Source organism: Micropterus salmoides, unplaced genomic scaffold (assembly GCF_014851395.1).
Source record: "Micropterus salmoides isolate LMB-PRFRI ecotype aquatic unplaced genomic scaffold, ASM1485139v1 Ms_hic_scaffold_2, whole genome shotgun sequence".
NCBI lineage: Eukaryota > Metazoa > Chordata > Actinopteri > Centrarchiformes > Centrarchidae > Micropterus > Micropterus salmoides.
The window spans coordinates 36,549,267-36,577,240 of NW_024041150.1; the positions used below are offsets into that span (position 1 = coordinate 36,549,267).

The window sequence follows — 27,974 nt, forward strand, 5'->3', positions numbered from 1 at the left end:
GGCTGAGCCAATCAGAGTAGGACATTGCAAATAGGATTTGCAGATTCTGGGACTGGGATAGATGATGATCGCCAAACTTTCTCTGTAAAAGACCATCTCTGCTGTAGCCTGTGTCTCCGACTTGCCATAGCAACTAATCTTCATCCCTGCGGCTGCAGCATCTTCTCCCTAAAGTCACCAAAGAAACACACTCCTTCTCTGCGATAAACCGGGTGAGTTCATATAACTGGCCTCTCTATCACTACGAGAGTATAATTTTACCACCGTTTTTACACCTGCTGCTCGGTCATTTGCTCTGTCTGTTTCATACTTTCTCTGCCACGCTCACTTTCTGCATTCATGTTCCTTCACGGTGGCGTCATTGTGTTTGTAGTTAACGTCTTTATCCTACCATTAGTAATCAATGTTTAAATATAAAGTCGTTGCCTTTGTAACTTGCTTTCAGTTACTTCTGATCCGATTTTTCTTGGCTTTAGATCCGTATGTTTTTCCTGTCTCCAAGTGCTTGCTCATGGTAGGAAATTGCTCTAGCCTATATGTCCAATGAGATAACCTCTGTTATAAATTGGCGCTATAGGCTAAATAAAATAAGATTGAACTGAATTAAAAATAACAAGCTGGAACCAACCGGAAACAGACTCATTTATTAGCAGAAAGCGGCCGTAGATGGAAGAAGTCTAAGATGAGAAACTGGTGGCATTTAATTTATAACCTGTTGACCAGTGCTTAATTTAAGTATCAAGTAAGGTGCTCCGGCACCTCTGAGTTTAAGCCTTTTGTGCTCTGTACAAATAAAATCCACGATTTCATCCAGCCTAATGGGGTAATTGATTTTCTTACTTGATTTGGTAGCAATAATGGTTTCTCTTCGCCCTTCAAAACAACTATGTGCAGGTAGGCTACGCCATGCGTTTTAAATAGCATATTAATTAATTATTTTCGGCAGCGGCATATTTCAAATCAAGCACTGCCTGTAACCTATTTTACCTGAATTCCTTGTGATGTGAAAGTATCACCTGTGTGATTATGAAGGTATTTTTGTGTCTTTTTAATGCAAGCAAAAAAAATAATATTTTGAGAGAATATTGATGGCACTTCAATCAAAAATCAAGTTCCTAATGAAAAATAAACAGGCCTTTTTTGTGTCACAAAAAGTTTTAATTGCTATTATGTAATATTATTTGATTGCAAGTCAAAAAGTTTTGCTTGTGAGCCAGAAAGTTTTGCATGTTAAACCGTTTTGCAAGTTAAATAGTTTTGTAAGTCAAAAGGTTTTCCGCCACTCTAAGAAAACGGAGCATATGCGTAAAATGCTATATAATGTTTATATTATGTAACCATTTGGTTTGAGTTAACAGGTGAATAGCAGCATGAAAGTGTTCTCATATTAGGCTCTGTCACTTTAAGAGGGTTACCTCTGACCCTGAGGTGTGACCAGCTGTGATGTTTATTTAAGGAGAGGCCTCCTATTCTTACATGTAGATGGCAATCACATTTGTAAAATTGTGACTGGTTAAGGGGCGGGACTAACAGGCATTGCAGAGCAGAGTACACCGGTGTTGTGCCGAATGTGTGTGTTTTCTGCGGAGGCAGCAACAAGCTGCAGAAGAAAGAAAAGTCTAATTTAATTAATGTACAGAGACAGTTAGTAGCCTGGCTAGTTTATAATAAGTTTGTCACACTGCTACACAGTTTTGTGTATTGTACTGTGTGTGAGAGTTAATAGTCTGCAGATAGCAACAGGTTAGCACCATCGCTAACATCAAGTTAACGTCGTATGAACACTGGAGCTCCTGACAGCGTGGTGTGTGACCAGCTGTTAAAATTATGCTTCGAGGGGGAGACCGTCCTGTGCCTGTTTTCATCTTCATCTTTCTGAGAGGATTGCAAAACATGAGAACAGCGGGAGTCATCTGGACGATGCTGTGAAACTGGGCTCAATGTTACTTTCGCCCAACAGGCGCTCCAGTGAGTAGCACAACAAACACTGTGGGGCCACGACGAGTCGGCGGGCTGTCTGAAAAACTTCAGTCACCCAGAAGTTTGCCCAGAGGAAAAAACGCCGGGCCGCCTTTCTCCTCAGGTGAGGCCTCAGCTCTGGTGAGTGAAAGCATCTTTTATCATCCTGACTCTGCTGCTGGTCCCTGCATGGGCAAATTGTTGTGCTGGATTGGTTGAGACCAGGCTACGGATTACAGTTGTTGTCATGATGTTGTTGTCATATCGCCACTTTCATACTGCCTTATTATTCGGGATTATTACGCCAATATCCTGTATCGCTGCACTGTATGAAAGGTACGGCTCTGGGAATGGGATATACAGTGGGTACGGAAAGTATTCAGACCCCTTTAAATTTTTCACTCTTTGTTTCATTGCAGCCATTTTCCAAAAATCCAAAAAGTTCATTTTATTTCTCAGTAATGTACACTCAGCACCCCATCTTGACAGAAAAAAAACAGAAATGTAGAAATTTTTGCAAATTTATTAAAAAAGAAAAACTGAAATATCACATGGTCATAAGTATTCAGACCCTTTGCCGTGACACTCATATTTAACTCAGGTGCTGTCTATTTCTTCTGATCATCCTTGAGATGGTTCTACACCTTCATTTGAGTCCAGCTGTGTTTGATTATACTGATTGGACTTGATTAGGAAAGCCACACACCTGTCTATATAAGACCTTACAGCTCACAGTGCATGTCAGAGCAAATGAGAATCATGAGGTCAAAGGAACTGCCTGAAGAGCTCAGAGACAGAATTGTGGCAAGGCACAGATCTGGCCAAGGTTACAGAAAAATTTCTGCTGCACTTAAGGTTCCTAAGAGCACAGTGGCCTCCATAATCCTCAAATGAAAGACGTTTGGGACGACCAGAACCCTTCCTAGAGCTGGCCGTCCGGCCAAACTGAGCTATCGGGGGAGAAGAGCCTTGGTGAGAGAGGTAAAGAAGAACCCAAAGGTCACTGTGGCTGAGCTCCAGAGATGCAGTCGGGAGATGGGAGAAAGTTGTAGTAAGTCAACCATCACTGCAGCAATCCACCAGTCGGGGCTTTATGGCAGAGTGGCCCGACGGAAGCCTCTCCTCAGTGCAAGACACATGAAAGCCCGCATGGAGTTTGCTAAAAAACACCTGAAGGACTCCAAGATGGTGATAAATAAGATCCTCTGGTCTGATGAGACCAAGATAGAACTTTTTGGCCTTAATTCTAAGCGGTATGTGTGGAGAAAACCAGGCACTGCTCATCACCTGTCCAATACAGTCTCAACAGTGAAGCATGGTGGTGGCAGCATCATGCTGTGGGGGTGTTTTTCAGCTGCAGGGACAGGACGACTGGTTGCAATCGAGGGAAAGATGAATGCGGCCAAGTACAGGGATATCCTGGACGAAAACCTTTTCCAGAGTGCTCTGGACCTCAGACTGGGCCGAAGGTTTACCTTCCAACAAGACAATGACCCTAAGCACACCGCTAAAATAACGAAGGAGTGGCTTCACAACAACTCCGTGGCTGTTCTTGACTGGCCCAGCCAGAGCCCTGACTTAAACCCAATTGAGCATCTCTGGAGAGACCTGAAAATGGCTGTCCACCAACGTTTACCATCCAACCTGACAGAACTGGAGAGGATCTGCAAGGAGGAATGGCAGAGGATACCCAAATCCAGATGTGAAAAACTTGTTGCATCTTTCCCAAAACGACTCATGGCTGTATTAGATCAAAAGGGTGCTTCTACTAAATACTGAGCAAAGGGTCTGAATACTTATGACCATGTGATATTTCAGTTTTTCTTTTTTAATAAATTTGCAAAAATTTCTACATTTCTGTTTTTTTCTGTCAAGATGGGGTGCTGAGTGTACATTACTGAGAAATAAAATGAACTTTTTTGATTTTTGGAAAATGGCTGCAATGAAACAAAGAGTGAAAATTTTAAAGGGGTCTGAATACTTTCCGTACCCACTGTATATTGGCCGACATTCTTTCCGTTTTGATTGCAGGATCTCTGTGGAAAGCGGCTATAGAAAGGCTCTGGATCCCTAAAACCTTCTGTCTGTGCGCATCGTTGACTTCACTGGTGTTGAGCTTACTGCTTTTTGCTTATGGCCTTGTAGGCTCATTTGTTTTGAGCTTGGTTGTATCTGCTTAAATATTGCATTCTTAATCTATGTTTGTGACAGTGGTACTGTAACTTGTGTCAATGCACTCCTCTCGCTCTCTCATGTTCAGTGTTTTGTGGAGCCATGAATAATGATTGACATGTTAAAAAACAAAGAAGCAAGAGAAAGTATTGTAGTTTTACTGGTATCTATGTTTTAAAATAGTTAGTGCCCCACCACCATATTTACATATAAATATGACACTGGTCAAATCGGTTGTTAAAAAGTGGGATATTACAAGAATAACTATCCTAGTTGTTCAACATGAATAGCACCAAACACACAACACAGCCTACACAACTGTATAAAGACACATGTTTCAATTTGAATTTAAAGAAAAATATTTATGCTCCATGATGTCTGTAATCTTGAGTAGTCTTGTTCCCAGTAAATGTTTTGTTCCTCCCCGTCAATGCACTCCTACAAATAAAAGCTGTATTTGTCTTTTTAAGGAAAAGGTTAACTTTCCTATTTAAAGAACAATTAATTGCCTAACACATACGATAACACATCAAGCAGGACTAAAAACAAACAAACAGGACTAGTCTATGGAAAACAATTTTAACTGTAAAATAAGAAACCAAAGTATATCAGTCTGTGATTCTTTAACTCATATTTTTGTGCAGTATTCAACTAGTCTATATACTGCATAATAGAATTCCTGAAATTCAATTATGGCTTTTGGTTTAGTGTGCCACCCCAGGATTTTCAGTGGCCCCATCTGGCCACCCCTGGAAAAATATTCTGGGGGCGCCCCTGAGTGAGAGAGTTTGGCAAGTAGAAAAGTTTGCGAGTCAAAAATGATCAAAATAAGAGATTCTATTGGTGAGTTTGACGGACCAATCATGAGTTTGCATTTACCGGCATGGCATGATGTAATGATTATTTATATTCACCGTTGGCAAGGTCACAGAGTCTATAGCTGTCTCCTTTTTTAGAATGACATGTATAACAGTTAGCTAACGTTAGCCGTCTTAACATGAAGCTGTGCTTTTGACATGACTATAGCTAGGTTAAGGTTAGCGACTCATGTTTAACACATTGTGCATGATATCCAGCAAAACTAGTTTTCTGTGACTGTGGTAACTGAAGTTTATGGTCACAGCATAAACAAGACTTTAGACCTCTGAGATTATATTGGAAATATAGACTGTTATCTAGACATTGAGGTGTTACTGTGTTGTTACGTTTCCAGAGAGCTGCAGGGAGTTTAGGAAGCATCTTCACCCTGCTGGATGTCTCTTGGGTTGTAGGGAAAGTTATGTAAAGCTAGATTAGCTTAGAGATATCAGGTGTGTGACAGGCGCTTCTTATTTTGTGTCTGCGCTCTCCGGCTGCACATATTTCTAACCTGTCGTCTGTCTCTCATGTAGGACATGTAATGTCCCTTCTTAATCTACTTCTACCTGGGGCCCAATGCGCTACAGCATATGGAAATCCCACCTTCCATCGTGGCTGTCTCTCTTCCCTGACAGCACCTGCTGAACCATTGTTTTTATTTTTACTCCACAACACCTTATCCCACAGTAAATTAAAATTTTAAATTATGACAGCTTCCTATCCATAGGTTCCATTATTATGATTACTTGTAGTGGGACAACAGTGTGGATTTGTGCATTTTATATTGAATAAATTTGGAGCTACTCCAAATTCCTCTTTTCCTCTCCCAGAGAGGAGCAGGGGGGTTAAAGATCAACTTTCAACACACTGCTGAAGAGACCTCAACGGAAGGGGGGTGGAAAGGTTATTCATGAGCAGTTGATCGTAAAACTGGCACCTTTTGATTACAGCCTGATAACGCGGCACCTGACTGTTAAACTGACAAAAGGGACATTAACCAGAGATTACAAACAGCCTATCAGAACTCTCCTTGGAGGGGGGCAGGAAATCCTAAACTGGCCCCTCCACACATGTAACCATGGCAACTGACCTTGCTTTGTGTTTCATTACCCCATCAAAGGACAGCCGAACTTTAAATAAACAAAGACTGCAGTCTCCAAAGACCCAAAGCATTAACTGTTTAATTAAATCTTTTAGTTACTTGATTACGTTTGCCTCTATTTGAGTAGTTATGTTACCATGTCAATCAAACCCACCAATAGAATCTCTTATTTTGACCATTTTTGACTTGCAAACCTTTTCAACTTGCAAAACTCTCTCACTTGCAAAACGGTTTAACCTGTAAAACTTTCTGACTGAAAAGGAAAACTTTTTGACTTGCAATCAAATAATATGACATAATAGCAATTAAAACTTTTTGTGACACAAAAAAGGCCTGTTTATTTTTAATTACAAACTTGATTTTTGATTGCAGTGCCATAAATATGCTCTCAAAATATTTTTTTTGCTTGCATTAAAAAAACCTTCAACCAAAAAAAACCATCAAAAATACCTTCATATGTGATCACCCTGTGTTTCTGAAAAGGCTCCTCTGCATCAACATCGACTTTTTTTGGTAGGAGACAAGCAAACCAGGCAGCTATACAATACTGGATTAAGACTTTCAGTCCTCCTTTAGCTACTCTAAGTCCTCTTTCAGTTTTCCTCCGTTCTGCTGTAGTTTCTCCTCCCTACAGCAGGTGTCTGATTTATGGGCCTATTCCTCAACTTCCTTTTTGAAGTTGATAAGAGCTATTCTTCACTCTTTTTTTGTAAGATAATAATAAACTTTATGCAGCACTTTGCTTAACAAGGTTAAAAAGTGCTTTACAGAAATAAATAAATAAAAACACAGTGATCATAAAACACCAGAAGATAAAGTTAAAATGTGTCTCTGCTGTGATGTAAATATTTGCATATGTGTGTGTTACAGGTAAATGATGGTGTGTGTGTTAGTTCCTCTCGTCTTGACTGTCCTCCTGACTGAGACGTCTGCTTCACTGTCATCTTCAGGTAAGAAAAACAGTAAGATGGAGATTCCTGTCAGTCACATTAAAATAATAATGACATTTCTTATCTCCACAGTGGGTTTGTACTGAATAAATATGTAATTCAAATGGCCTTTTCTAACTTAATAATTAAATAACGTGTCAGCAGGGACGGAGCAGGTCTTTTCATGCCCACCTCGGTGGCTCCTGTTTGGTCAGAGATGCTTCGCTTTCTACCCTGTGTGGAGCTCCTGGAGCACTGCCGATGTAAACTGAAGATACAATACATTTAAGTTTATAAAACAGAAGATTCAGTATTACATGGCTTTGGTGTGGTGTAATGTGTGTGTGTGTGTGTGTGTGTGTGTGTGTGTGTGTGTGTGTGTGTGTGTGTGTGTGTGTGTGTGTGTGTGTGTGTGTGTGTGTGTTAGTTATTGTGCTCTCAGGCAGCTGGTAAACTGGCGTCGCTTCACACACCAGAGGAGAGACAGTTTGTCCGTCTGCTAGCAAACACACACACACCTGTGTGGCTGGGTGGATACCAGGAACAGCAGGTATGGTGTCTGTGTCAGCGTGCTGTGCTCTTGTTCTTATATCAGGACTTTATTTAAAAACACCTCTCCAGTGGAGGAGAAAGTACTTTGATGCTTTATTAAAGTAAAACTCCCAAGTCCTGCATTGAAAATGTTACTTAAAGTGGCTATATGTAGTTTTAAGCGGCCTCAAGCGGTGCGGTTTCAGATTGCAACAACTATCTTCCAAAGTGCGTTAGCATGTTAGTTAGTGACTGAGACGGTCAGACTGCAGGTCAAAGTTATCCAAATCTGATATTTTTTCACATATGTGACTCAGATCTGATTTAGCAGTGTGAACATCTAAAGTCACAAATACTCTGATATTTTCCAGTTTTGATTTTATATGTGGTCCAAATCAGATATAGGTCAGATATTTTGTGATGCGACTGTCTGGAGGTCTGAAGTCTAGCTGGAGCCGTGGTGAACATAAAAACTCCACAATTAAAAAATTAGTTCTCTTTCTGCTCACAAACTCAATTTCTTCCTCCTGAAATCAACTTAAAAATAAAACCATAGACACTAACCATTGTGCCCTTCATGTTTACTTACTGATGTAGTATTATTCTTCTGCGCATGCAGGTCACTTTTAGCCTGTCCCAGTTCACACTAAGTCTAATATGAGCCACATTTAAAAAAAAATTATGTGAACAATTAATAAAAAGAATTGGATCAAGTCAATAAATTGGAAATGAGATTTAAGGCCTTAAGTGTGAAAACAAAACTTAAAGTAGTGGTTCTTTTTGGCTTTTGCCCTCTCCTTTATTGAGTTATATACCTTTTTTGTGCATTTAATAGGTTTACAAGGGGAAAAAGTCCAAAGTCCAGCCCAAAGGGAGTTCCCATCTCCCGCAGACAGCACTGCTCTGAACTGCCTGAAAAGAGCTCGTTTGTAGTCCAGCCGTTTCCCTTTCATCCCTGTGACAACACATGGATGAAAGCAAAATGCGCGTCATATAACGCTCGGCAAGCGGCTACTCCGACACACCCTCAAAAACACCGGTGGAAAAACACTGCGCTGCAGCAAACACCTCTCCTCTCCCTTCCAAACACTAGCTACCCTCCAGACACTCAATGGACATAAAGATGTTGCTGTGATGTAGAGATAGAGCTTATTTAAAACTTGGATGAAAGATACATTTGTAACAGATTAATAACTCACCACTCTGAAACTCTTGCTCCAGTCCATTTCGCCAAACTAATAAGGGGAACATATAGCTGAACTGAAGCAGTGTTTACCGGCTTCTCAGGGTCCGCCCTACTCTGCTTCTGATTGGCTAGTAGTCCTTAACTAGGAATTGCACATGTGGTACTCCCAACAAAGATTATGTAGCGGTAAGATGCATCACTAGTAGAGGAGCTGCAGCAATGTGCAGTATGACAAAAACTATGGTGTTTTTTGAAAATGAAACCACGTAAACCTGTTCTTGGACAAATCCTAAATAAATTGATGAACCTGAAAATTTGCATAATATGACCTCTTTAACAGATAATTACATTTATATTAAATTAGTGTAACATAAAAAAGTAAAAAAAAAAATAAAACTATATAGACCAGGGGGGGTTCTTAACCTTTCTGTCATTCCGACCCCTTTTTGAAGTTGAAAATATTTTGCGACTCCCACCATCAGACAGAATGCATTTTTTGCGGTGAGAGGCGCATTTTTTAAAATTGTATTACTATTACTATCTATTACTTATCAGTGAGCCTCCTGTTTATGTGCCCTGTGAGCCTCACGTTTTGGCCGCATGCTGCGCCTTGCGTTTTCAAAAGAGCGCTCTGAACACACAGAGTCGAAAAAAATCATCTCTGGACAGAAAAGTGCCCGACCTTATTTGCGTTTTTTTTCCATTGTCCAATCTAATGAATGGAGAGACGGGTACTCAGTTTTGCTAACCAAAGTTTACAGTTGTTTGAATTGTCCGGAGACTGCAACAAACTGTTCCAGAGACATCTTAAAGTAAGCCTTAAACCGACCATCAGTAAGACGAAGCACCTGGACCAACTGGTAGGCTACTACCAGCAGTGTAGTATCTCCCCTTCCATGTCTTCTGTGTGTTTGTACACCTCCAACACTCAAACAATGCGAGAGCAGACGCCCTCTGTTTGTCTGTTTTTCTTAAAGCAGATGTTTTTAACAACAAAAGACACAGACCTGCGAGTTGTGATCAAGTTTCTGCCAATATGACAGTTTTTGTTAAGGGTGGTGTGGTGTGGGGGCAGAGAGGACCCAAATGCAACGCTCAGAGGAAAGGAGGTTTGAGGGAAAAAGGGGTTGAGGGACCGGAGTGGAGGGAGAGGTGGAAGCCGGGGAAACACAGACACGGGGAACCGAGTTGACTGAGACCAGAGAGCCGGGGGACACTGGGGCCGAGGAACGGAGGAGGCAAGGGAGAACTGGGAGGACGCCGTGGGGGAAGTCTGAAGAGGAGAGGACCGGAGAATGAGCCCAGCCAACAGAACGGAGGATGAGGGTGAGTGAACCTGGGAGGGAAACAGACAGAAAGACAGGGTTATTGCGAGGAATAACCGGGGGCTGGAAAACAAAGATTATTTAAATCTGAGCTTGAGAGGTTGGCACCAGGTTGGGAGCAACGATGATCAAGCAGGGGTTGACTGGAGAACCGGGGTAGAAGAACGGTTGGAGATGAGGCTAATCGCTGGCAGGTGTGCCAGGCTGACGAGGTGGCTGACGAGGTGCAGGTGCGGGTCATTGGCTGGGCTCAGGAGCAGAGGGAGAGAGAGAGAAGGCACACACGGGAGGAGACACAGGGAGGCAGGTAGGACAGAGAAAACCAGGGAAAATCACAGAATCACAGACAAAAAGGAGAAAAAGCCATGACACTCACTGTCAGCTGGGCTGCCACCACAACAGTTTTTACTTAGCAGTAAACCAAAGATTACAGATCGCTGGCGCTATAATCTTTGATTAGACTGACAGGACAGCTGATTTGGTTGTTGCCTAGCAACATGATAAGAACAAAATATACTAACATCTTATACTCTCTCCAAGACTCGTTTTTATTTATATATATTCTATATTGTTTCCACACTTAATAGGGAAATCGCTGCAAATACAATTGCTTATTCTATTGTGTGTGTGTGTGTGTGTGTCTTTGGGTTGGCACATATACAGGATAGGCAGCAGATATTTTATTAAGTATTTTATTCATTCGCATGATTGCCGTAACTATTTAGTTCAAAAACACCAAAGTACGAGGAGAGAGAACGAACCAGATGTGAGTTTTTATTTTGCACCGTAGAAGCTAGCGGAAGGCACCAGGCGGGAGGGCATGAGACGGGAGGGCATGAGACGGGAGGGCACAAGGCTGCAGCCATACAGTCTTGACCCAAAGTGATTCCATTCACAACTATAGTCCGTCTCTTTTTTTGTGTCTATAGTAGCATTTTCGCGACCCCCATGGGACCAGGTTGCGATCCCCAGGGGGGTCCTGACCCTCAAGTTAAGAACCACTGATATAGACTAATACAGTTATTATTATACAAATATACAGTAGGCTACATACATGGATACAGGAAATAATTGTGCAGTGCATTTTTTTTTTTTATTTGTGTTGCGTTTGGAGAATGTACACAGCAGTAAGATAGTGATGATAATATGGTTTTCATCTTCACATTAAAAGGTAGCTAAAGTGACACTTTCACAGTGCCTGTTTTGTCCAACCAACAGCTCAAATCTCAATATTATTATTAACAAAACATTTTATAAGCTCTTCACATGTTTTGTCTGCAAAAATGTGAATTTGTAAAGTAACTAATAACTAAAGAACCTGGCTCTTTGTTTTTCTGTCTGAAGAACGGCTCTTGGTTTTGGAGCGACAACTCCCCCTTCAGGATGAGTGATTGGACCAATCAGAGGCAGGGAAAGACCAGCGAGGGCGGGGCTTGCATGGAAATGGAACCAAAAAGTAAACGAATAAACAAGGAATGAATGGATCAATGTAGTTTATAAATGGATTATTATTTTAAAGTGAAAAAATAATGTATTACGATTTGTTGTTTTTGAATAATACTTCATTATTCTTCTTTTTAAAAATCTAAAAACTTAAACCAAATCTTAGTGTGAGTTTTGTGTTTAGGTGGAAAGCTGCACAGCGCCCCCTGTGGAGAGCTCAGGTTCTACTTCTGCTCCAACACAGCCAGGTAGGCTAAAGCAGTGGTTCTCAAACGTTTTCACATCAGGGACCCCTAAACTAACACTAATTAGACCACGGACCCCCATTTGATAAGATTTTGTCCCAGGGTTCCCCATCTGATTGGAGTTTTGCTTTTAGAAAGTGTATGAACCCCGTGACCAAAATAGTCACACATTCTGTCACTGTGCTACTTATGGATAGAATTATAACAAAAATAAACTATTGTCCTTTTTGCTGGGGACCACCTAGAACCTCCTCAAAGATCCCCTGGGGTCCCCGGACCCCACATTTGCTGCATTTCAAACCAAAGGAGCTATACCCCAGAACTAGGAACCTTTGGAGGAACACCAGCGGGACCAGGGTCTAAATTTAGTTCTAGGGTCTTTATTTTACCCCCCAAAAAGTCCCTGCTCAGGGGCTAGTACTTTCCAAAAGTACTAGTACTTTGGAGGGGTGGGGCTTGCTTTGCAGTGAAATTCTGAATGGGCGAGTAGAGGCTACTGGCTTTAACTGGAGAATGTCGGGTGATTTTCTACAACTGCTCCTCTCTTTTCCACCGTTGTTTGTTGTTTGTTTGTTGTTTTAAGTTTTCATCATTCAGGAAGTTTTTACATAGAGCTGAAATCAGTCTCCTCCACTCCAAAACAAGCGGAACAGCTGATTACAGCAGGTAGTAAAGCTCATTAAACATCCCGTTCCTCATCCTGCGTGTGTGTGTCCCTCTCCAGCCAGTGAAGTCGTTACTCAAGAGGGATACCTCTTCCTGCAGATCAGTTTTTAAAGGGGTGGATCTCCGGTGCCCCCTTTCCTTTGGTGCGTGAAAGTGCGTTTTTTACCCACCAAACCACATGCTTTAGCTTCACCAAAAGGAACGTCAGGGTCACAGAGTTAAATTTCATTTTGTAGCTTTTCTGTCAGAATTTGCCTCCTTTTCTTCATGCAGTCAGTATGTATTAATATTAGTGAGGGGCGTTTCACTGAACATTTATAGGCAACTATGGGCCTTTGAAGGGACGGACATGGATCTCCCTCACATGCGTCACATTTCAAGTTGATTGTGATTTATAAAGGGAACTTAAACACGTGTGCGTACGCACGGTTTTATAAGTCTGAATATTTTACGTACGTACACTTTTAGTGAGGTTTCTACGCACGTTTTATAAAGGAGACCCCTGATGTGTGATGATCGAGCTTCAAACAGCTCACGACTCATTTTTTTTGTATTATCTGCTCATCTTGAATATCTCCTCTGCTTATCTCCAGCTCCTCTTCAAAAGTCCTCTCCAGCGACAGGAAACCAGGTAACAGTTTACTGGTTGTTGTAGCGTCCCAGTACTTATGGCAAAGAAATATTTGACTTTGGAAAAACCAGTTTAACAAAACAATCACAACTCAAAGTCCACTTACTATTTTTTTTCCACCTGACCTTTTTGTTCCTGGAGCGAAAGGTGTGTGTGTGTGTGCACGGTATGCTAATTTTTTGAGTTTCGTGTGTGTGTGTATGTACTGTATGTGTGTGTGTGTGTGTGTGAGAGAGAGAGAGAGAGACACACACACAAATACAGTACATACACACACACACACGAAACTCAAAAAATTAGCATACCGTGCAAAAGTTCATTTATTTCAGTAATTCAACAGGTGAAAATAATATATATATGTGTTTCAATGATTATTGCATAGAGCTTATGAAAACCCCAAATTCAAAATCTCAGAAAATTAGAATATCACATGAAATCAATAAAAAAAAAAAAATTTAAAATACAGAAATGTCAGCCCTCTGAAAAGTATAATCATGCATATGTACTCAGTACTTGGTTCGGGCCCTTTGTGCATGAATTACTGCCTCAATGCAGCGTGGCATGGATGCTATCAGCCTGTGGCACAGCTGAGGTGTTATGGGAGACCAGGATGCTTCAATAGCGGCTTCGGCTCTTCTGCATTGTTCTGTCTCATGTCTTTCATCTTTCTCTTGGCAATGCCCCACAGATTCTCTATGGGGTTCAGGTCAGGCGAGTTTGCTGGCCAATCAAGCACAGAGATCCCATGGTCATTGAACCAGGTTTTGGTACTTTTGGCAGTGTGGACAGGTGCCAAGTTCTGCTGGAAAATGAAGTCAGCATCTCCATAAAGCTCGTCTCCTGAAGGAAGCATAAAGTGCTCTAAAATGTCCTGGTAGACGGCTGCGCTGACTCTGGACTTAATAAAGCAGACTGTGGAAACTTCACACTGGACATCAAGCATCTTGGATTGTGTGCCTCTCCATTCTTCCTCCAGACTCTGGGACCTTGGTTTCCAAATGAGATGCAAAATTTGCTCTCATCAGAAAAGAGGACTTTGGACCACTGAGAAACAGACCAGTTCTTTTTTTCTTTAGTCCAGGTAAGACGCTTCTGACGTTGTTTGTTGTTCAGGAGCGGCTTCACAAGAGGAATACGACATTTGAAGCCCATGTCCAGGACCCGTCTGTGTGGTGGCTCTTGATGCAGTAACTCCAGCCTCAGTCCACTCCTTGTGAAGCTCCCACACACATCTCATGAATGGCCTTTACCTGACAATCCTCTCCAGGCTACAGTCATCCCTGCTGCTTGTGCACCTTTTTCTTCCACACTTTTCCCTTCCACTTAACTTTGTATTAATGAGCCTTGATACAGCACTTTGAGAACATCCAACTTCTTTTGCAATTACCTTTTGAGGCTTTCCCTCCTTGTGGAACCCTCCTCAGTGACTACGTTTACATGCTGTCAATATTGGGGTTATGTTCGGGTTAAGGTCACTATTCAGGTTTTTTTAAACATTCGGGATAACCCGTTTACATGCGTGAGCAGAGAGAGTTACTCCTGTATACATGGAATTTGTAATCAATTGGCACTACCCCGATGTAAATGGCGACACACGGTTAACGTACGGACGTACTCAAAAGACCAAGATTCCTTGCGAATAGAACATGCGCAGAACACAAATCACTATGGGGATATGCCGATACGCGTTTACATGACCAAAAATTCGGGTTAGAAAAGGGGTACCCCAGGTATATTATCCAGTTTTTAAAATCCAGGATATGAGCATATTCGGGTTTTTGCCGGTGTTGACATGGCCGTTCGCGACCGGGTTATTGCTAATATCCCGGTTTTGAACGGGTTATTGGCTGCATGTAAACGCAGTCAATGATGGTTTTCTGCACAACTGTCAGGTCAGCAGTCTTCCACTGAACCAGACTGAGAGACCAATTAAAGGCTCAGGAACCCTTTGCAGGTGTTTTGGATTAATTAGCTGATTAGAGTGTGACACTTTGAGCCTACAATACTGAACCTTTTCACAATATTATAATTTTCTGAGATTTTGAATTTGGTGGTTTTCTTGGCTTGTGTGGAGGTGATGGGGAAAAAAGACTAAGCTACCAGTGCCTCAAGTTTACAGCTAATTAGCCAAAAAGACAAATATAGTTAACTTATAGTTAACTTATGTCTTGCTAACATGCATGACAATGAGCTACTAGCTAATGTAATAAGTTAGCTAAAGTTCAGCTAATGCCATGCAGGTTAACGTACAGTACTTAGTGGAGACACTACAGGTTAATACAGTAAAATCTGTGTCTAATAAGGTCGTCATATTTTGTTGAAATCCGATAAATATGAAACAATGCGTGAGTGTGAGGGAACTGAAATAAATTGGTTAGGAATTCAAAGTTGTGTTAATATATTTAACTTTTATACACTTGAGCCCCCGTCCCCAAAAATATTTGTGCACATCCCTGTGCAGGACTATTTAACATCACATAGCAACAACATTTTGATTTTCTTCCCCTCTTTATCTGAGGCATCGTTCCCGTTCTGAGTCTGTTTGATGTTGTGTGGGGCAACAGCTACTTCTTGGCGGAGGAGATTCTCCGCTCGTCCTCCTTCCTCAAGGAGCTCTGGTCTGGTCAGCTGACTCACCGCTGCTACAACAACTTCATGCAGCAGGAGGCGCTCTATCTGCACAGAGTCAGCAGCACACTGGAGGTCAGAGGTTTTGATTTTGCCTGGTTTGTCTTTCTACCTGTTGATCTCTCTGCCTTTCTTTCTTTACTAAACTAAACTCTGATCCTCTGATGCTCGTCCACCCTCATCAGTCTGTGATTTTCAGCTCTCTCCAGCAGTTGGGGAGGTGAACTAACATCACTGCAAAGCATGTTAAATTACTTCACCAGCTGAAGCAATACACATTACTATCCTATGTGCAGATCTACCGCTGTTAACTTCGTGACATTGAATTTAGATTTATTGTTATTTTACAGATACTCAGGTACACAGCTTCTCCACCATCTCAGTAACTGTAACTTACATGACCCACATAACATACAATAATCAGGCATGTGATTGGCAAAGGGCAAAAAAGCAAGAAAATATACAAAGACCCCCCAACACCCCGATTAAACTGGCAGCAGCAGGACCCATGACAATAACTTATTTGGTGGATGTGTTGCAGTGGGAATCAAAGACAATTGTCTAATCCATTGCAACCTCTCAACAGCTAAATGTGTAACATTAAATAATTGAGTCTATAACTAAATAATATAACTACTAACCTTCAAATTAGTTCAGTAAAAGTTAATGGGTTATTTTTAATGAATAAGAGACAGCAGCAAAGGTTGTTGCCTGTTTAAGACCTGGTGGCCTAACTGTTAAAGAAACATTTATATTATTCAGGAAACTCAGATAAAACAGCAGATCAGTCTCTGTCTATTGATAAACTGTAGGAAAAGTTCTGACAGCAGGCGGGCATGTGTGTGAGACGAGAATGACTGCGACAGTTTCACAGAAGTCGTTGCCATGGTTACCTCGCGGAGCGGTTGTTTGCCTGAGCGCAGAGCGACCCCGCGGATCCAAGCCGTCTGAAATGGCCTTATATAAACCCTATCACAACCATTCAAGAGAATTTTTTTATAACTCACCAAAACCATTAACAGAAGGACGACTTAAAAAGCAACCATTCACAAAGTCAAAGTAAACATTAGATAGCCTATAACAAGCAGTAATCAAAACATACCCAATTTATCCGATCCTTATTGTCAACTCATTGTTGGGCAAGTTACTCAAAAATATAGCTATGACCTACTAATTACTTAGCATATACTCCTTAGAAAAGTAATATTAGCTACTGTACTTATTACTGGGTGATATAACGCCACTCTGTCCCTACGAGTTCAAGCATCACTGGCAGCAACGGCCGGAGTTTCTTTCTGAGTTTCACGTTGATGTGCTGCTTTAGCTGGTGCTTCAATTAGCCTGAGTATAAATGTAGAATTGTTCGCGGTCAAAAACTTTTTGCTGGTCGCACAAAGTTTACAATGGACGACAATGTTCTTTGCATCTTACACTGTGACACAACAATGGTAACTTAACGTTACAGCTGTCGAAAATGTAACGAACATTAATTTAACCTAAAACTGATTAAAAAATATTACTGTAACACTGCAGTGGGAGTTTACCTGAGTTTCCAGGATGTTGTGAGAAACTGTCTCCTGGTGTGTTGGACTTTGTTTAGGCTCGCTCGTTAGTTCGAGCACACGCACGAGGAAGAGAAGGTAGTGGTTGTAATCTGAAACCTCTCCACTGGAGGCCACTGAAAACTACATAACCTATAGCCCCTTTTAAGTAAGTAACTTTCTAAATGCACTTTTTCCTCACCTGATACCTACTAAACTCCGTGTTAGGTGAGTCATCCCAAACATAACTTTTTGCCTGAGTCCTGCTCATGGAGGAGGGGAACCTGGTTACGTTTCCTCCTGAGAAACCATAAAACATGATTTGAGTAACTTGACGTTTGCTCTCTGCTGTAGATGTGATTATTTCCCAGTCTGAGGTGAACTGGGGCCTGTACCATGAAGCAGGATTTGAGCTTATCCAGGTAACTTCGGGGTTAATCCTGGGTTTTCAGTACCACGAAGGTGGTTCACTACTTACCGGGGTAGATCGCCATGGTAACTTGTGCTGAACGGCTTGGGCCCCTGACCATAACCTGCTCCGGAGCAGAAACGAGATCAACTCTGTGAAAACGCCGCCTACTGACCAATCAGCTCTCTTGGAAAATGACATCACCATCTGAAGGAAATCCCACAGACTGTTTTAGCCAATATGCTGCTTTATGTTTGCTGCGGTGATGTGGAGAAACTCTTGTCTATAAAGCGATATAATCCTACAGTGACTGATTAAAAGCATTAGGCTATTGTTGCCTACAGGTTTTTACAGTACAGCAGGATAAGCCTACTTATTGCTTTGAAATGTGTTTAATATATTTACTCCCAATCCATTTCACACAGCCTGACGCAGCCGTTAAAATAAATAGGTTTTATTTTTCTTATGTGAGGCTGAATAATATGAGCAGTTTGGTAGGGATATTGAAATACTACATTTTAATATGAATGTAGGCTATCTATTATAGGTTAGTATTGTTTTCTTATAGGCCTACCACAGAGACTGTATTCATGTTCTGCCCCATCTTTTGCGATGTGGACAGTGAGTTTTCAGTAGCCTAAATGTTGAAATTCAGTCTTTCAACCACTATGAGCACATTTTATGGCAAGAATGGAGTTTGTTTCATTGCTTTATGAAGTTAATTTAGAACAATGTTTCTATCACTTTTGAGTGTGTTAAAAAAAATTTCTCATTTTTGAAGTGACAAGTTTTTTAAAGTAAGGGTGGAACGTGGTGTGAGGTGTCTTTTAATGTGGAAATGCCGACACACAGCCGAGCTGAAAGAATAAGGCTGATGTTTTCATACAGCTCATAAGGACACATCAAATCAATGCACTATTACAAACTAGGCCTGATCATTTAGGCATTCACACTGTCAGCGATTTTCTCCTTGCATGTGTCAGCTGCAGCCGTGCTGCTGTTGTATTTCTGTAGTGTTACAGTTTAATCCTAGTTCATAAAATATGACGCTCTGCTGCCAGTGGACTTGTTCATGTCTGTGATTGGTCATCTGCTGCTAACACCGCCTCTTTTATGTGAACGCGCTCACGACTGAATTGGGAACCCCTGTATTGAGTTACCGAGTTGATAATCAGCTTCGTGGTACCACTTTTCTCAGCCGTGATTGTTAGGGTTAGTTAAGCCAGATAACTGAAAGATATCATGGGTATGTTGAGCTCGCTTTGTGGTACAAGCCCCACCTGGTGTGACTGGGCTGTGATGTAAGAGTCTTGTTTGTTCCTGCAGGCCCTGATGTGTAGTTTACAGGAAGCAGATGAGAACACAAAATCACTGCTGCTGGACACACTTCAACACTACAGCAGCAGAAACAAGGTGAGACAGACAGGCTGTGTTTACAAACAGCATTTTTGGTCGATAATAAGGATAAGTATGCCCGATCACATTAAAAATGCCTCATGTAAGAACCTTGATCTGTCATGAGATAAGGCTGAGTGCAGTGGCAGGTAGTAGAGGCGTGGACCCAACTGCAGACAATACACGAAGAAGGTGCAATTTAAAATATTGATTAACTCAAAAACCTAACTGAGACAAGCTTACGTGGGATCACAAGGTAAAGGAAAAGATAATCCAGAGCCCAGGCAGAGTATTCCAAAGGCAACAGCAGAACAGACCTCTCAACATCAGACAACAACATGGCAAATGCTGATAACAACTGAGGGCAATATATACATAGACAAATGAACAGGGAGGAAGTGCACAGGTGAATGACATGAGCAGCTAATTAGGCACAGCAGACACACAGTGAAATGAGGCAGAGTGAAAAAGCAAGGTAACCAGGCAGGAAACTAATACAGAACAGAATAAACTGAAATGACTACAAACACAAGCAGACACAGATCCATAAACAAAAGTACTAAAACAAAGGCAGAGGTACCAAACTAATAATCAAGACAAAAATACACTAAACTAACAGGAGTAAAGCTAGACCAGGCACAGAAGATTACAAAATAAAACAGGAAGTACATGGGAACACACAAGGACAGATCTACCAAAGTAAAACACAAAACATGGAAAGACTGCAAAATCAGGGCATGTCAGTTTGTCTCCTGTTTTAGTGTATACACTAAAACAGGAGACATAAAACTAAGGACTAAGACACAGACCAAAATAATAAAACACAGAAGTACACAGACCAGGAAAAACACAAAACAGGAACTAAAGCACGGAACTAAGAACTAAAATGCAGGACGAAGAACTAAGATAAGAGACAAGACAGATACTAAGAAAACTTAAACATGCGAATGAACAAAAGACTAAACTTAGCTACAAAACACAAAACCTTAAACATGACCAGATCAAATAAAGCTTATAGAAACACAGACCCCAAAACCAGACCCATGAAACCAGATACTAAGTAAACTAGAACATGTGAAAAAATAATAAACAGGAAAGACATGAACACAAAACCACACTCCTAACATGATCAGACTAAATCAGAATCAGAAACAGCTTTATTACCAAGACGTTTTACACATACAAGGAATTTGTTTTGGCGACTAAGTGTTCAACAACAATCAACATCCACCTATAAAATATAAAGCTATATAAAAAAATGTATGAAATTGGCAGAATGTGAACAAAATGTAATTTAGTTTTTGATTGTCTCCTCCTCCAGAGCCCCCTCACTTCGCCTCCCCCACAGTGGCTCCCCTTCGCCCTGCAGTCTTTCCACTCTGTGGTTTTGGAGGAGCCGATCTATTGGCTGGTGGCCCTGTCGGCCCGGGCCTGCCTCCGGGACTTTTTGGCTGAGCTCAAGCCCGGTTCCCCGCTGGTGTCTGGGTCTGAGGATAAGGCCTACAGCATCTACCAGGAGTGGAGTGAAGAGAGTCTGAAGGAGGTCGCCTGGATCCGCAGGTACACGGACGTGCACGGACATTTTGAGCGGCACGGGCTCAAGTGAAAAATAGGCAGAGGTGTGACCTCGAGTCACATGACTTGGACTCGAGTCAGACTCCAGTCACAAAAATGACGACTTTAGACTCGAACTTTGACTTTAAAACAAATTACTCCTGACTTTGCTCGGACTTGAGCCTTTTGTCTTGAGCTGACTAGGCACTCCCCATGCCCAAATATAAATTATGATATAAAAAACTGCACAGCGCATCAACATAGCGCGGTGGTCAATTAGACGTGGCTTCCTCCAGCAAGAGGGAACAATCACCGACCGTCCGAAGCGCGGCCGGCCGCACCGCGATCTCCTGTCCCTGGCCCTGTACGCCCCAGCGACCCACTCCCTCTCCGGTACCTTCAATGGGTTGTGTAGTAGGCCTACTACTATTAATTTTACGCATAAATCATGCACAACAGCTGGGGCCCTGACGCAGCACTATACAACTTTCTAAAATCCACCAACTCACGGTGAAAAGAAAGGTCAGGACGAAACAGTGAAGAGAGATAGCCGCAGCTGTTGTGTGAAGCTGCTTCCACCAATTATAAAACAAGTTAATTAAGATAAAACGATAATAGCGCTGAGTTCTGTTTCACAACGACACTCGTTTTGTTTTATAAATCCAGTGAACCACACAGAGCACACACAGAGCCCCCTCAGTGACCCATCTGTCACCCAAAGCTGAAACTGTGCTGCAACCTCTTGTACTGTAGATGCTGCAAAGTTAATAATGTTGGATTATTGTTTCTTATTTCATGGGCTATGAGATTTTGGAGTAATGCATACAATAGTTTTTAAAAAGAAAGTATTACATTTTAGAAGTTCAATAGTTTAATGTTTCCTAAGGCAATGAGTAATCCTGTTAAATAATTGTGATCTCAATATTGACCCAAAATAATTAGCAGCCCTACATGAACATTTAATTTAATTCATGAAATTATAGAACATCTGTGAAACTGCACCTCTGCCTTCTTTCTGTACAGGCTAATGCTTCATTCAATACATTTTTTTTATTTTTAACTTGAAAAAACTTTTGAAATGTTTTTTAAGTTTGGTGAAGAGATTATGACTTGTTTAGGACTCGAAACTCAAAGTTTAAGACTTGGACTTGACTTGGACTTGTTGGTCCTTGACTTGAGACTTGACTCCGACTTGCCAGTCATGATCGGTCTGGACTTGGGACTCGACTTGGGACTTGAGTGCTAAGACTTGAGACTTGACTCCGACTTGTAAAACGATGACTTGGTCCCACCTCTGAAAATAGGGAACTTCTCATAAAAGTGGTCATATTATGCTCATTTCAGGTTCAAAATCTTATTTAGGAGTTGTACCAGAAGAGGTTTACATGGTTTCATTTTCAAAAAACACCATATTTTTGTCATACTGCACATTGCTGCAGCTCCTTTACCCTGTGTTGAATGCTTCGTTTTAGCTATTGAGTGATACATCTTACCCCTACAAGATCTTTGTTGGGAGATGCACATGCGCGGGTCCTAGTTAGGGACCTCTAGCCAAGCAGAAGCAGAGTAGGGCGGGTCGTGAGAAGCCGGTAAACATGGCTTTGGTTCAGCTGTATATGTTCCCCTTACCGGCTTAGCAACATGGACTGGAGCAAGAGTTTCAGCGTGGTGAATTATTAATCTGTAACAAAAGTATCTTTCATCCATAAAGTTTTCAGTGCTCTCACAGTAACACAGTAACAACTCTATGACATCTTGTCACTGTGTGCTGCAACTCAGTGTGTTTTTCCAACGGTTTTTTTTTGAGGGCGTGTTGCACTAGCCGCTAGGCGAGCAATATGATGCGTATTTTGTTGTGCAAAGCGGAAGAAAAGGCTGGACTACAAACAAGCTATTTTCAGGTAGTTCAGAACAGTGTTTTCTGTGAGAGATGGGAACCTTTGGGGTGAACTTTGGGCTTTTGCACTTTGCAAACCTATTACGTGCACAGAAAAGATATATAACTCACTAAAGGAGAGGGGAAAAGCCAAAAAGCATAATACCATCTCTTTAAATAAAATGTTGCATATATTAACACAGCTCTGACTTCCTTAACAATTTATTTTAATTTCCTCACACTCGTATGTTTCATACTCAACGGATTTCTACAAAATAATCAGTTCACACCGAGACCATGGTCTTCTTTATTATTCAAGCACACACAATAACTGATGCTGCAGGATGGTGACAAGGACGTAGTTTTGAATTTCATACAACAAACTAATAGAATGGATATTTATTAGATGAGGAGCCCACAATCAAAATTATGAAGTTAGTGGTCAATTTTGCTTCCATGTTTTCTTTTACTCTTTTACTATTGGAAAGTCAACTTCTAAAATACATATTCAGCCATCCAACCGTTACAGATTCAAGATTCAAAGTGTTTATTGTCAGATGTTCAAGTTTCCCTGTACACTGAAATACTTACTTTGCTGTCCACATCAAATGCCTAAAATAAAAGTAAAATAAAATATATGTATCAATAAAAATACAATGAAAAAATATAATAAATAGAGATATAAAATAAGCTTCAAAGAATAAAAATTGTAAATTAACAGTTGTGCAACTGATGAATTATATACATGTGGGAATTTTGCATGGAGTGATGCAAAAATAGTGCAATTAACATGTCATGGTACAGATGGGCATGATTATGGAGTCCTGATGCCTATTAACTGTTTAGGAGTCTGATGGCAGTGGGGAAGAAAGACTTCTTCAGTCGTGTAGTCCTACATTTCACACTTCTGTACCTCCAACCCGAGGGTAGAAGTGTGAACAGTTTGTGTTGGGGATGGGTGGGATCCTTGTTAATTGAGGCAGCTCTCCTGTGGACTCTTTGATGGTAGATAATAATAATAATAATAATAATTATAATAATAATCTTTATTTTTATAGCACCTTTCATACATAAAATACAGCTCAAAGTGCTTTACATCATGAGCACTTAAGTAAAAAGAAGTACATAAATAAATAAATAAAACATACAATACAGCAACATGTACATAATCCACAAGCACAAAAACAAAGGTATTAAAACTGGGAAAGGGTAGCAGCCAGGACTACAGTATGAAATAAATACAATATAAAACTATAAAATAGTTAAAAGCAAAAGAATAACTATAATCAAAGGCATAAAAGTAGGTCCTGAGCTGCTTCTTAAAACTATCAAGAGAGGTTGCTTCTCTTATATGTAACAGAAAGCTGCTTCACTAAATGTTTTACTGTTCATTCTTGGGACATTAAGAAGACCAGCATCAGAGGATCTGGGAGAGCGAATTGGAACATAATTTGATAAAAGGTCAGATAGATAAGAAGGTGCTAAACCATGAAGTGCTTTAAAAACAAGTAAAACAACTTTAAAATCAATTCTAAATGCTATAGGAAGCCAATGGAGAGAAGCTAAAACTGGTGTGATGTGTTCTCTCATTACGGTTTTAGTTAAAACTCTTGCTGCCACATTTTGAATTAGTTGTAGCCTATTAATATATTTTGAGCATACCAGTAAAAAGGCATTACAATAATCCAACCGTGAAAAAACAAAAGCATGTAACAACTTTTTACCATCTTCCAAGGCAAGGTGGGGTCTAACTCTGGCAATGTTTCTTAAATGAAAAAATGCGACCTTTGTAACACAGATTTTTGACAACACTCTTTTCCTGCACAGCCAGTCATTTAAATCTATTAGAAATAATTTGTCTCTGTGTTGATCTCTGTCTTATCCTCATTTAGTTTAAAATAGCAATTTGTTGTTCAGTTCAGTTCAGTTTTTGCACAGATTTTAAAAAGTGAGATATAATGTGTTAATTTGCTTTAGAGTAGCTGGTAAGTGGATTTTGTTGGACAGACAGGCCAGCTGCACTCCCTGTATCCAGTCTTTATGCTAAGCTAAGCTAAGATGCTGCTGGCTACTGCCCTATATTTACATATAGTGTTATCGGTCTTCTCATCCAACTCTCACAGGAAAGCGAACCATAGTATTTTGAAGCACATCCTGGTATTACAGTCAGATAAAAGAAGTTAGGTAGTTGTTTTATGTTGTCCTAATTGTCCTTTTTACTGTGTGTGTGTGTGTGTGTGTGTGTGTATGGCAGGTTCAGAAAAGTGACAGAGGAATACCAAGATCAGATGGACATGTATAAAGCCATAAACATCTTCAGACAGCACATGATGAACCAGAAGAGTTTCTACAAGGCTGCGTAAGAACAAATGAATCTGAGGATGTATCCAACCAATTCTCATACCAGGACGTCACACATGGACGCTATGTCAAGACCTTTTAGCGCTGTTTTTGAATTAGCAAGAATATCTATGCAAGGTCCGGTTAGACTTTAAAAATAAAATTAGTGGTAAACATGAATAGTCGCAGTTTGGTTAGGTTCTCGCACCAAAAGTACTTGGTTAGGTTTAGGAAAAGATCATAGTTTGGCTTAAAATAAATGTTACTTGCATGAATTAAATTATAGAAGTTCAATAAGGCTAACTTCACTAAAAGGACTTAGGACTCACTGTCCATGGGCTCTAGCCTCGCATAGAAATTAAGCACACGTCTATTTACTCTGTTGCTTGCATCAGCCACTAATCTGCTTCTTATGTGAAGACACCGGGTTGGGATGTAGCCCTGTGCGCACACCCGAGCCTCTCAGACTACACCGCAGCTAACAAAATGCAGTCCACTAACAGCACAAAACACCCGGCACCCAGCACAACACAAACTCCATGTAAGGATAAAAACAACAATAAAGGCTTATTTGATAAAGTCTGTCAGACCAAATGAGATTCAGATGATGTCGGATAAAAACAGTCACATCAGGAAGTCAATGAGAGAGTCACGTTAGCTTGGCTGCTAACGCTGAGCAGTTGCTAACGTTATCCGGTGCAAAGTTGTAACGCTTTCCACATTACTTTACCAGCTAACACGACCCAGATTACTACACTGTGTACCACTGGTATTATGTCAAAGTCTTGATTTAGCCTGAAAGAAAAGATGTAACGGTCAAAAGCAAATGTGGGGAAATTTGTTTATAGCCTACAGTGATGCAAGGCAGGGCAGTCAGCTAACGCTAATTAGCTCAGACCTGCCGCTCTTTGCTTCGTAATGTTCAATATAGATTTATTGTGGTTTTACCAATAGATACACAGATTCTCCACTGTTTCAGTCACTGTAACTAACGTGACCCACATAATATACAATAACACAACGGCGACAACAACACAGAGGAAGAGCTATCCACTAACGTTACAGTAATGTTACTTACTGCAGTCTGTTATAAAGTGTGACAACAATCTCATAATATTCAGTCTAACTCACTAACCGTTTCATTATCATCCAATACATTTAGCTGTGCTCACATTGCACATTGCTTCTGAGCCGGGAACGTTGAAGTAACAGAGCCTGTCTGTGTTTGTATGAAAGCGGTTGTGTTTGGGATTATGAGTTCAAGCGAGCACCCGTACAAGCACACACCTGGTTGCAATCTTACAACCGCACCGCTAGTGGCCGCTGAAAATTATATAATGCCCCTTTAATGTTAACTTTTTCTTTCACACGGGAAACAAACACCAGCCTCCTGGTTCAATGTTGGGTTTCTTACTCACCCATCCACCACAACCACCTCCTTATTCTGACTTTTCTGTTATTTATAGTAGTACTTCTAGCATTGAACAATGGTGCTAAAGGGCTTCCACAGTATGTTCAATTATGATGCAAAAGCGTGCCGTGTGCGTTGGTACCAGACGCCAACAGACGGGACAAAGCATTGGTATTTGACGCTCAGAGAATGAGAACAGGCTGATGTATCTGTCTATTGGTCAATAGGGCTTAACGATTTAGAAATAAAATATCTAATTGCAATTATTTTGACAGAAATAGCAATTGCGATGTGATTTGAAATACTGGAGGAGTGATCATTTTTATATTCTCATTTTCATTGAAAAACATATTTAAATGGATTATGGTATGATTTTTGTGGGAATCTGTACCAAACAAAGATGTTTTCGTAAGTCTCTAGAACATAACATGCAGGCCGGGGCACCTCTGCAGCATGACAATATTTAATTTAAAATGTTATTTTGACACATATATCGCCTTTAGCAAAAAATGCACCGTCCTATTGCAATTGTGAATTTTGGATTAATTGTTCAGCATATTGATCAGTGTGGGTCTTTAATATGTGTGTTTCTACTGCAGAGACTGTGATGTAGGGGATGAAAACATATGAAGAGTTGTTGGCCTGCTGGTGAAGGTGAGTCACCACATCTTAAATTACATTTTCTTCTTTATTTTTACAATTCAACTAATAGTGTATGAGATTACTGCATATTTGATAGAAGTTGTAACAGTAATAATAATAATAAGTAATAATAATAATAATGGTTGTACTAGTATAACTTTAAGAAGTATTAATAATAGTAGTACTAGTAAAGTAGGAGAAGTAGTCAAAGTTATAATAGTACAAATAAAGTATTGGTGGTAGCAATATTAAGAAATGGTAGTAGCTAATGTTAGCAGTACAAGTAATTGCAAACAGTAGTAGTAGTACAAGTATAAACAGTAATAGTATTAAATAACTAAGTAGTAATATATGTATAAACAAAATATGTTTAACAAACGATTTAATTCGTTTTTCATATTTGTTTTTATAATCCAGCTAACAGGACATTAGACAACTCCTCTCACGTCCAACTCAGTCTATTTATTTTCAGGGTTTTCCCAGACAAACAAACAGACCTCCTCTCCACTGCAGTCAAGGAAATGACTTCTCTTCTACAAGTTTGTGTGTAGTTATGATAACATCGTGGCAAGAATGACACAGGGAAGAGCAGAGTTGTTTTTCTAAAGCGCTCTACTCCCTGTTGGCACCTGCAGTCCCAATTACACAATCATTCACATTACTTGCAAACTAAATCATAAAAACCTTGGTTACCATTTGTTAGATTGAAAGCTATGATTAGCTTGTTTACTATATTTACTACTATGTTGCTGTTCTTCTACAAGATGAAGGATATCCTGGATAAGAGAGCATCTGTAAATAAATAATAATGAACAAACCAACAATTAATTTCCTCTTTATTGACCATTTAAAAATAGATTTAGTTTGGTTTAATGTTTCTTATTTATTACTTTATGGCGGGCACAGTGCATATTAATAACATTTCTGAAAATAAAATTTCTGAAAGACTACTTTCTGGCTAACAGAAAGTATTTCCTTATATTTTCCTTTCTTTGCAACCCCAGTTTATTTTATTTAATTTTATTATTTTATTTGTGGCTGAAGAGACCCGCCGTGGTATCAGACTTAGGAATGGAAATGACGATGACTCAGAAGACCACCTTAACAGAACTTAACAGAGCAGCAGCACTG

The 27,974-nt window shown here is 40.4% G+C and overlaps 1 protein-coding gene and 1 long non-coding RNA gene across 5 annotated transcripts; one reads left to right on the forward strand and one right to left on the reverse strand.

Annotated features, from left to right (window-relative positions):
* Positions 1-27,667, forward strand: LOC119913234. 4 transcript variants are annotated; one of them, XM_038732613.1, is made up of 14 exons: positions 1-212; positions 1,961-2,083; positions 6,962-7,041; positions 7,183-7,283; positions 7,448-7,570; positions 11,407-11,518; positions 11,690-11,753; positions 13,010-13,047; positions 15,566-15,750; positions 18,952-19,038; positions 20,342-20,580; positions 24,705-24,809; positions 26,801-26,855; positions 27,261-27,667. In XM_038732613.1, exons 3-13 carry the CDS (start codon positions 6,966-6,968, stop codon positions 26,829-26,831), a joined length of 1,161 nt encoding a protein of 386 aa, XP_038588541.1. In that variant the 5' UTR covers positions 1-212; positions 1,961-2,083; positions 6,962-6,965; the 3' UTR covers positions 26,832-26,855; positions 27,261-27,667. The 4 variants fall into 4 exon arrangements, with proteins under 4 accessions (XP_038588541.1, XP_038588543.1, XP_038588545.1 ...); XM_038732615.1 differs by having other exon boundaries at positions 27,316-27,667; XM_038732617.1 differs by having other exon boundaries at positions 3-212; positions 7,186-7,283.
* Positions 15,429-19,357, reverse strand: LOC119913248. Its single transcript, XR_005446413.1, has 2 exons — positions 19,264-19,357; positions 15,429-15,723 (listed from the first exon to the last, which is right to left on the reverse strand). It is a non-coding gene; the product is annotated as an uncharacterized LOC119913248 (long non-coding RNA).
* Positions 27,668-27,974: the final 307 nt, after the last annotated feature.